General features: G+C 36.4%; 1 protein-coding gene across 4 annotated transcripts in view; it reads right to left on the bottom strand.

Moving 5' to 3' along the window:
• LOC106876969 (beta-secretase 1) overlaps nt 1–11,062 on the bottom strand; it is a 55,622-nt gene that overhangs the window by 11,067 nt on the left and 33,493 nt on the right. For 3 of the 4 annotated variants that reach the window (XM_014925738.2, XM_014925739.2, XM_052976022.1), the window contains exons 4-8: nt 9,443–9,659; nt 8,221–8,346; nt 7,272–7,406; nt 5,448–5,549; nt 4,615–4,638 (exon numbers count right to left, since the gene is read on the bottom strand). In XM_014925738.2, coding sequence (XP_014781224.1) covers nt 4,615–4,638; nt 5,448–5,549; nt 7,272–7,406; nt 8,221–8,346; nt 9,443–9,659 — 604 coding nt within the window. The remainder of the gene's footprint in view (nt 1–4,614; nt 4,639–5,447; nt 5,550–7,271; nt 7,407–8,220; nt 8,347–9,442; nt 9,660–11,062) is intronic. The other variant, XM_014925740.2, reaches the window with a different exon arrangement.

Consider the following 11,062-nt stretch of genomic DNA (forward strand, 5'->3'; position numbering starts at 1 on the left):
TTCGAATGAACAAATGACACCAGAGTGGACATCCAGAAATGATTGACAAAGACAGATGTTTAGGGCCATTAGGCCAAGGCGAATTGTAATGGGTAACACCTGGGAGAAATTTTGAAAGGATATAGAATAATTAGAAAATAAAAAATAGAAGAGAAAAAAGATATCAAGTGGTGAGAGAAGAGAGAAATGATGTCTGGCTAGTCGGACGTCCCATTTAGAAAAGACAGAGCGATAAGAAAAATGGTCTATAGTGATGTGTGAGCAACAGGGAAAGGGGACAAGAGAGAGGATGAGGGAAAGAAATAAGGGAGTGAGGAGAAGGGAGAAGGAAAGAAAGAGAGTGAAAGAAAGGTGGGGGACAGCAAAGAAGGAGTGGGAGAAAAAGAAATATAGAGGATTAGAGAGAGAGAAAGAAAATAAGCATATAACAGAATCACAGAAATTATATATGAATGTAAAAACTTACTATTGACAAATGCTAAAATGCACATTAAGTACACGACATCACCAACAAACAGAAAATACATAAACACACACAAATAAATATATATTATTTGCTTGTTTTACATATGCTTGTCTCTGCTGGCATATGTTTGACAAAGACTTATTAAGACACTAATTTATAATTGGATGCTCATCCTGTTGCCAACCACGATCTGTTTCTTTAAGTAAGAAACCTTCTATTGCTCTGGTTGTCACAAGCTGATGTATGACCGAAACAAAACATGACAACGATGTACACAAACAGTCAAATTCTTTATAATATCAAAAACAAAAGAAAGAAAATAAAGAAAAAAATATAAAGCAAAAAACCAAATCAAATGCAAAAAATAAAAATAAAAAGCAAATGCCACATCATTTGTTGAAAGGTTTCTTATTTTAGAAAATAAAACAGGAAGAATTTGATCAAGAAAGAAGGGAGATGCAAAATGAGTTTTCAATGTTGGTATGTCAGTATTTCCTTTGAGATTGATACAATTATACACATACATACACACACACACACACAAACCCATGCATACACACACACTCACACATGTATGCATAATTAATAGAAGTCCAATAGAGAAAGGTTAGAAATACAACCTCCTGTCTGACTACAGCCCTACGTTCCTTTGGGCTGAAATATCAACATTCACAACAGAGACAGGATCAGACATGCAAACTAATGGATAGTTAGGGAGTTGCTAGGCAACCATCTGAATGGATAAGGGTTACTAGGCAACTATTTGAATGACTAAAATTAATTACTGAAATAAAAATCTAGAATTGAAGGAACTTGGTGCCGGTCTGCACTGGTAATAGCAGAGTTTAGGAAATTCAGTTGGCATGAGGAACACAGAATGTAATGTTCCTGGCTCTTGCCCTTTACCTACAAGTGACAAAAAGGGAGAAATATGGTGTTGGCATTGTTCGTAATTCCTAGAGGAATGGTAAGAACTTATCAACAAAAATCCTCTTGTGAAATGGTTTAATATTGTATACAGGCATACGTCACCCTAAGTCATTAATTGGTTCCAGGAGACTTGACTCTCTAGGCTAAACCAATAATAACCATTCCCAGTTCTGTACTTTATTTATGAATGCATTTTCAATAATACATGGTTAATAAAAACCTATTTTAAGCTTACAAAAAACAATCATTTTTATTTTTTAATACAGTACAGTAAAAAAAAGTTATCTAGATTTACGAATACAATTTGGTGGTGTTTACCGTACATCGCGGATGCTTATTTATGAATATGGTTTGCAATAAGACACAGTAAAATAAAAGCCTTTTTTAAGCTTAAAAAACAAATTCAGTAATTATTATTTCACAATAGTAAAAAAAAAAAACTAAATTATTTTAGATTTACCAATACGCACATACAATTTGGTGATTTCATTCACTAAGCTACACTACTTTATGGTGTGTATCTTAACATTTACTATATGTATTTTAATGATTTTATATGCTTTTATTTTTATTTATTGTACAGTAACATGATTTTACGTGCTTTTAACGGTTTTTTAGTGATTTTACGATTCCAGTATTTGTGGTGGACAGACATAAAGTCGCGTAAAATGACTTGACTTAATTTTTATTTTTCCATATATTATTTTTGAAAACAACGTATAATCAAGAACAATTTAAATCGAAACGACTTAAGCCAAGATATGCCTGTATATGAAAGTGGCGAGCAGGTTGAGTCATTACAGTGCCAGGCAAAATGCTTAGCAGCATTTCATCCATCTTTACATTCCAAGTTCAAACTCCACCGAGGTAGGATTTGCTTTACATCCCTTTCCGCGTTAATAAAATAAGTAGCACTTGAGCATTGGGGTCAATGTAATCGACTCGCTCCCTTCTTTGAACTTGTTGGCCTTGTGTCAAAATTTGAAACCAAGATTGTATGTTGTGTCTCTGGTATGTAGTCATAAGCTCAGTCCACTTAGCTATCAAAGTAGATACCACACAGTCTCAGTGTCTTGTTGTAAATATTGACATCACTGCTACAATGATGACAATTGCTTGTCAATTTGCAGTTCTGAGTTCAAGTCTTCCCAAGTGTTCAATCAAAAAAAAGCATTGAGATACACTGGTCCCTACCTACATGCCAAATATTCTATGATTCTTGTGTTATGGAATATAACCTCTTATTTCCACTTCTATGCTCAAATAAACCACATCCACAGTTATATTTCCTTGACTATCACCACCACTGCCACCACCCCAGACCCACCTCTATGCCCAAATATACCACATCTACAACCATGGCCCCTTAATCCCTCCTAGACCCATCTTTATGCTAACTGAACTAGGATTGTAACCAACAGCCTCTTGATATTACAAATCTTTGCCCCTGTTAGCACCATTGATGTACTTAAGGTTAACTTGGATCCAGCTCTAGCCTCTGGTCCTAAAACACAGATAGGAAACAGTTTGTCTAAAAACAATGAGATGCATTAATTCTCTATAACACTGTCTATTAATATTAGAATTAGAATTTCTTCAGCAAAAATACTAAATTATAACATTTTCAACATGAATGAGTTTCAATCAGTTCTAGTGCACATTCAGATTCATGCATGTGAAGTTAAGGTGGTGAACCATAGTTGCAGGTTCAAATCTTACTATGGTCATTGTATTGTGACCAGGGTAAAGACACATTACAACATGCTCCAGTTTATCTCACAAATGAAACAGGCCTCACCTTTACCCCATGCTTGAACAGCAAGAAGCCATTTTTTTCTTTCTTTTTTCCCCGCATTAAAACAATTCCAAACATACAAACCAGGAAAATTAAAAGTGAGACAGCGAAAATAGAGAGAAAATTATAAAATAAAGCTGATTTGTGTATGTCTATATACATACATACACACATACATATATACGTGTCGTCGTCGTCGTTTAATGTCCGCTTTCCATGCTAGCATGGGTTGGACGATTTGACTGAGGACTGGTGAAACCAGATGGCTACACCAGGCTCCAATCTGATTTGGCAGAGTTTCTACAGCTGGATGCCCTTCCTAACGCCAACCACTCAGAGAGTGTAGTGGGTGCTTTTACGTGTCACCCGCACGAAGGCCAGTCAGGCGGTACTGGCAACGGCCACGCTCAAAATGGTGCATTTCTTGTGCCACCCGCACAAAAAAAAAAAAAAAAAAAATCTTGAGCCTGGCAAATGATGCACATTCTATTGCATAAAGCACAACTGCGCTGGCTGGCAGAAGGAACTGGTGCCACAGTATGAACTCTTTTGACATGCCTCTGTGTGTGAGTGTATATTATATTATATTATATATATATATATATATCATCATCATCATCGTTTAATGTCCGCTTTCCATGCTAGCATGGGTTGGACAATTTGACTGAGGACTGGCAAACCAGATAGCTGCACCAGGCTCCAATCTGATCTGGCAGAGTTTCTACAGCTGGATGCTCTTCTTAACGCCAATACACATATATTATATATATATATATATAAATAAATGAATGAACTTAGTTAAAATATGTTTGTGACATATTTTAACTTCTCAAGGCAAATACACTGTAGTTATTGTGGAGAAAATATTCTCTTATAGTCAAAGGTATAACAACACCATATCTGCCCAGTGTTGCCTTCTATTGGATTTCCAGACACAGCGTCTCTGTTTCCTTAACTTTCTTCAATGAGAAATACCAGAGATAACCCTGGGCAGATGCAAAGCTATAACTTTATCTAAAAGCAGTAGACTGTTTTGAGATAAAGTTATGGCTTTGAATCTGTCCAGGGTTCACAATCATTCCATCATTCCCATTTTCCTGTCTACTAATATGGTTACTTTATTCTTTGTCTTTTTTCTTTTTTTGCATGGCCTGCAAGTAAGTTGAACGACTGAGTAACAGAGGTTTAAGTTTGTAGCTATTTGATTTTAAAAATAAAACATCAGTCTTGTACCAACATGACTGTTGCATGTTAAGCAGTGTGAAAACCGAGTGAAAGAAAACATAGTGTTGGAATTCCTGAAGATATTTCGGTCAAGGATAAAGAAAGGAAAAAAAAAATGTGTTGAAAGGAATCCAAGATGAGAGAAACAAAAGTGGTGAAGTATTAGTAAAAGAATGTCTGGAAATAAAGATATACTCACACCAAATAAAGTGATCACTTCAATCTGTCAGTCAAAGAGGATTTGATAATAGCAAATAATCAAAATTGAAATTAATATAAAACAAATAAGCTAGAAATAACAATCACTGTATAATTGTGAGAGCCACAATGGAATATAACTTCCATATCTGGAACTGTGATGTCTACTACACAGACATGTTAGACAGTCTCTAAAGGAGGAAACCACAAGACAGATATGAAATTCATCATCAACGAATGCCAAGGTTTGGCCTATAATTAACTTTATTTTTTAGTACTTCCTTCAGACATAGAGCAATTTTCTCTATATTATAAGACACATATTCAGTAAAGTTTAATTATATAATAGATAACCACAGACACCTGCAGTAAAGATAAATATAGCTACCATGTCTATAAGAGATTCTTCAATAAAGATTTTTTATATAATTGCCATGCCATCTATGAGATCCCTGCAGTGAAGATAGATATATTAACCATGTCTATACCAAGAGATAACTTTTTCAACCCTATAGTGCTTAGATTACTGTAAAATGTCATGCTTATTGATTCATTGTTTTGAATTTATCCTGCATTACCTTGTAGCCTTGAGATTTTGAAGTGATTGTTTATGCTCAAAATGATATTCTAGGATAGGTGTGAGATGCCAGATCTGGCCAGTTTGAACATAAAGCAAGTAGAATATTTTGGCCAGACATAACCAATTTAAATGCTAAAGGGTAAAAAATTATTTATATAACCGTCAAGAGAACACTATAGTAAAAGTAAACACAACAGCCATGTCCTATAATAAAAAGTAAAGAATTTCTTTACGGAAACTATTATTTCACTTACCACAACACGCTGCTTCAATTTTGACACAACGGCCTGAAACACGGTATTTGGTAGACGAAGGTTGGTGGTTCCACTGTCAACAATGGTTTTATCAAAATTGTACTGAAATGATACAACAGAAACACAACATGGAGACTGATCTGCAAGAATTGGACATAGGTATCAATAGGAGAGAACTTCTGACTCTTACTGGAGGTAGGGCAAGGAGCAGAATCCTGCTGCCACACATATGGCTTTCAAGTAACAACACTCTCCAAGTTCTGATGGCTATCCCCTGTTCAAAGATGTGGGGATGATTTCCAGCATGCAGACACAGTCAGAATGCTTGCTGTATCCCTTTCTGCTGGTTATGGCTTTTCATGACACATTTTACAGTTTTTAAAGTGTTCACAGATGAGATTTACACCTCATAAGTGAATATAAGAGATTTACAAGTCAGAACTAAATGGAAAGATTATCACAGCAAGGAACATGATTTAATTATTGGTTTCAAATTTTGGCAGAAGGCCAGTAATTTCTGGGGATGGGATAAGTCAATTACATTGACCCCCAATCTTCAACTGGTACTTATTCTATTGACCTCGAAAGGATGAAAGGTAAAATCGATCTCAGAGGAATTTGAACTTGGAATGTAAGGATAGACAAAATGCCACTAAGTGTTTCACCCAGCATGCTAACAATTCTGTCAGTCTGCTGCCTGACATGTATTAATTATTGCTAGATGTCTGTTATATAGGTTAACAACATAATTGTAAGGTTAGCGTGATATCATATAAAAAGTATAGTTAGACAAATCAGAACAACTTGCCTAAGGCTATAATACTAAGCAGGTACAAAAATGACTTGTATTCTAAGTCGATAAAGACTGTCTTTAAATATGTTCGTATTACATTCCTTTCCTTCCCTAATTGGATCTGAAGGTTCAAACAATAATTTTTTTCTCCCAGAATAGAAGATATTGTAAGGGAGAAGAGTCAACTGTCTCAACTTGTTAATGTAGGAAGGCAATTCTCTGTCAAGATTTTAATACATATTGGTTTTAAATTCTAACACAAAGCCAGCAAATTTGGAGGAGGGGATCTCATCGATTATATTGACCCCCACTCCTTAACTTGTATAATTTTATCAACCCTGAAAGGATGAAAGGTAAACTCAATCTCAGTGGAATTTGAACTCAGAATGTAAAGATGGATGAAATGCTGTTAAGCATTTTGCTCAGCATGCTAACAATTCTACCAGCTTGCTGCCTTTCGATTTTAATACATACTACTTTTCAAACTGGAGGCGCAATGGCCTAGTGGTTAAGGTAGCGGACTCGCGGTCATAGGATCGCGGTTTCGATTCCCAGGACAGGCGTTGTGTGTGTTTATTGAGAGAAAACACCTAAAGCTCCACGAGGCTCTGGCAGGGGATGGTGGCGAATCCTGCTGTACTCTTCCACCACAACTTTCTATCACTCTTACTTTCTGTTTCTGTTGTGCATGTAATTCAAAGGGTCAGCCTTGTCACACTCTGTGTCACGCTGAATATCCCCGAGAACTACATTAAGGGTACACGTGTCTGTGGAGTGCTCAGCCACTTGCACGTTAATTTCTCGAGCAGGCTGTTCTGTTGATCGGATCAACTGGAACCCTCGACGTCATAAGTGACGGAGTGCCAACAACAACAACTTTTCAAACTATGGAAGGAGGCACATACACAGTTGAACAGATACACATTACATGGAGGGAGAAAGGAGAGGAAAAGTTTTCTGATAAAGGGCATTCATGCAAATTTATATGACTATACATGTAAACATATACACACAAAATGAAGACAACTTACCTCTTTGCAGTCTAGGCCCAAACTATCCCCATCAATTTGTAAATCTGTAATAAGGACCTCATAATACCGCTCTTTCTGGATTGGTGTAAAGTACATTGGACCTTGGTACATACTCTCATCAATGTTGCCCAAAACCTGGTAACGATCAAACAACAACAGCTTAACATGCATACATACACACACCTAAACAAACACAACAGAACTAATCACACACACACAGAAAAAACTAATTTTCATGCACACATAAACGCACACACACACACCATAACTACCATCATCATCATCATTTAGCATCTATTTTCTATGTTGACATGGGTAAGGTAGTTTGACTAGAACTGGTAAGCTGGAGAGATGCACCAGGCTCCAGTCTGTTTTGGCTTGGTTTCTATGGCTGGATGCCCTTCCTAATGCCAACCACTCCATAGACTTACCAAGTGTCTTTTATATATCACTAACATAGGTGCCTTTTATGTCACTACACAAAAGAACCTAAACTGAGTTACACAGATGCATTGATAACATTCTCTGCACACATCAGGACAAACAGCCACAGCTGTTCTTTCACATAACAACAACCCAAGCATATTAACCCTTTAGCATTCAGATTATTTTGTCAAATGTAATGCTTATTCAATGACATTGTTTTGAATTAATCGTGCATTATCACATGGCTTCAAAATTTTGATGATGTGATTGTATATTTTCAGAATAACATTGTAGGATAGGTGTGAAGGGCCAAATCTGGCTGGATTGAACATAAGACAGGTAGAATATTTTGGCTAGAATATTTTAGCTGGTTTAAATGCTAAAGATTCACATATATCCTTCCAAAACACACACATACACAGACACTCCCTTCGAACTAAACATCTCACAAATCCCTTACAGCTATTCCCAGACATACATAAACCCCAAACAATGCAAATAAAATAAAAGAAGAACACCATACCAGAGTACCACCAGTTTCCAGGTGCTCCCTATTCGTCACTGATCCACACAGTTGTATAGAGAACAGATTTGGGATCCCAGTCTGTTGAACAAGGATGTCAAAAAATGGCTGCACCGAACTGTCAGGCTGAATAAGAAAGACAATGCATACATTATATATTATAAAACGATTTTATTTTTGAGGAGGAAAACATTTCAGGATTTTATTTTAGGGAGCACATCACGGCAGTTTTGATTGTAGGGACATATCAAATGTGACTTATGCCCTCCAGTTTATATTTTCATATACAGTATGATGTGTGTGTGTGTGTGTGTGTGTGTGTGTGTGTGTGGTGTAACAACCAAAAATCTCCATAAAGTAACATAGGCTCAAGAAAAAAAAACCAATTCATAGCGGGATATGGCTGTGGAGTAAAAAGATTGCTTCCCAACCACACGGTTTCCGGTTCAATCCCATTGCATGGTACCATGGACAAGTGTCTTCCATTACAGCTTTGGGCTGACCAAAGCTTTGTAAGTGGACCTGGTAGACATGTGGTATGTTGCTACATGTGCTAGTCACCTCCACTGGTCTGCTGCTGCCAACTTCTGTGGAGATGAAGGTTATTTATTTCTTCATACTTCATTGGATGTACAATGAGAAGAAACAGTAATCAATGCATATAGTAGAGTTTATAAATCAGAACTACTGGCCAGAATGCTGACCATTCCTATCTAGTCACTGGCAAATACACTGTGATCCTAGTGAAAAGAATTAAGGTTTCAATGAGCTGGCCAGTGATGGTGACCATTTGAATTTAGAAAAATAGCAGCAAAATGTCCCTTAAATAATGTCCTATTATCATTAAAAAAATATATATATTGAAGAATGAAGTCCTAGATATATGTTGTATAAAAGGATGGTTATGACTGAGATATATTTTATCAAGGGTCTGCTAGCCAATGATGAAAGGTGTGTAGATGGTTGTTAAACAACAGGAGGGAAACAATCTGATATAGTCTTAGATATACAATGTTTAAACCAAAAGAAAAAAAACAGGATTATCATAACTGGAATATCTTTGGTAATAGGTCTGCTGTATCAGATGTAACCCAGGGCTAAACCATAACTTAGGTCTTGCTATCCATACATAGGACTTTCCTATTTGCAGGAAACAAAACAAAAAATATTTAAGCTGCAGATGAATAAACATTCAACACAGAAATGGCTTCAGCATATTTACCCGTGCAATTGCAGGATAAGCAAGACCTAAGATTCCCTGCCAGCCAGATCCATTTATGAAGAAGTTCTTTGATTCAGTGATGCAGGCTATGTTAGCAGTAACTGTAAGGTTGGTCAGATCAGCCAAAGTGACAAGGTCTGTGCCAAGACTTCCTTTCCAAAATCCTTGAGTGTACGACACTTCCACTTCTGTAGAGCTGCTCTTGTATGTTGAAGACCTGAAAAAGATGAGATGAAGATTATATATCTTTATTTGTGCGTGTATAGAAATATGTGTGTGTGTGTGTATATATATATATATATATATATATATATATATATATATACACACACATACATATATATATCTGTATGAATGAATGCACATGTATAAGTGTATAGTACTATGTTAAGATAATACAAGTTTGAAGGTCTTAAAAAGACCAAAGGCCACACTGGCTAATGTAGTTCAAGAAATACTATAACTGAATAAAAGACAGGATAGTCACAGTTGAAACGCCTTGTGATAATAGAATGGTAATGATGGAAGGCATTCAAAGAGTAGTTAAACAACAAGGACAGACAAGTTGAATAATGTTGTCTAAAAAATAAAATCAGGATTGTTATAACTGGAACTGATATGTTATGGTAAAAAGGACCTCAAGGCCATTGTTAACTGTTTAATAAGTGACCTTCCATACCAGAGCCAGTCTGTTACAAAAGACTGACTGAAATTACATAGTAATAATGATAACAACAATTATTTCTTAATTAAATCATTAGATGCTAAATCCATGATCTTTGTCAGTCTTGTGAGACAGGTGAGATAAATGCAGCTAACATTTAATTTGAATTTCTGCATCTCACTCATAGATACAGCACAATGACTGTTGTAACATTTGAACCTTTAACCATGTGATCAAACAAATCTTGCAGTCATTTTGGCACAAGGCCAGCTGTTTCAGGGATGGGGTTAAGTCAGTTACATTGACCCCAGTTGTCAACTCGTACTTAATTTATTGATCCCAAAAGTATGAAAGGCAAAGTCAGCCTTGAAAGAATTTAAACTCAGAATGTGCAAATGGACGAAATGCCACTTAACGATTCTGCTAGCTCAACACCTTAAACATTACAGTCATTATAATTCACATTTCATTTTGGTAAATGAAACAGTAGATTTCTGGACATCAACCAACAGTGTGTCTATGTGTGTGTGTGTGTGTTATGATTTATGTTGTTGCTGCTTCTTGGTGCTGTTGAAGGTTTGACAAGTTAAACAGTGATGTCCCTTGTGTATGAATAATTTTTGCAGAATGACCTCTGTTGTCATACAGATCTAAACAAGTGCCACTGATAAATGATTGATAGAGAGACAGGCATGGCTGTGTGGTAAGGAGCTTGCTTCCCAACCACATGGTTGCAAGTTCAGTCCCACTGCATGGCACCTAGGACAAGTGTCTTCTGCTATAGCCTCAGAACAACCAAAGCCTTGCGAATGGATTTGGTAGACAGAACTGAAAGAAGCCCATTGTGTGTGTGTGTGTGTCTCTGCTTGTTCTCCACCAACACTTGACAAGTAGGGTTGGTGTGTTTACATCCCAGCAATTTAGCAGATTGGTAAAAGAGATTGATAGAATAAGTA

Source organism: Octopus bimaculoides, chromosome 23 (assembly GCF_001194135.2).
Source record: "Octopus bimaculoides isolate UCB-OBI-ISO-001 chromosome 23, ASM119413v2, whole genome shotgun sequence".
NCBI classification, from domain to species: Eukaryota; Metazoa; Mollusca; class Cephalopoda; order Octopoda; family Octopodidae; genus Octopus; species Octopus bimaculoides.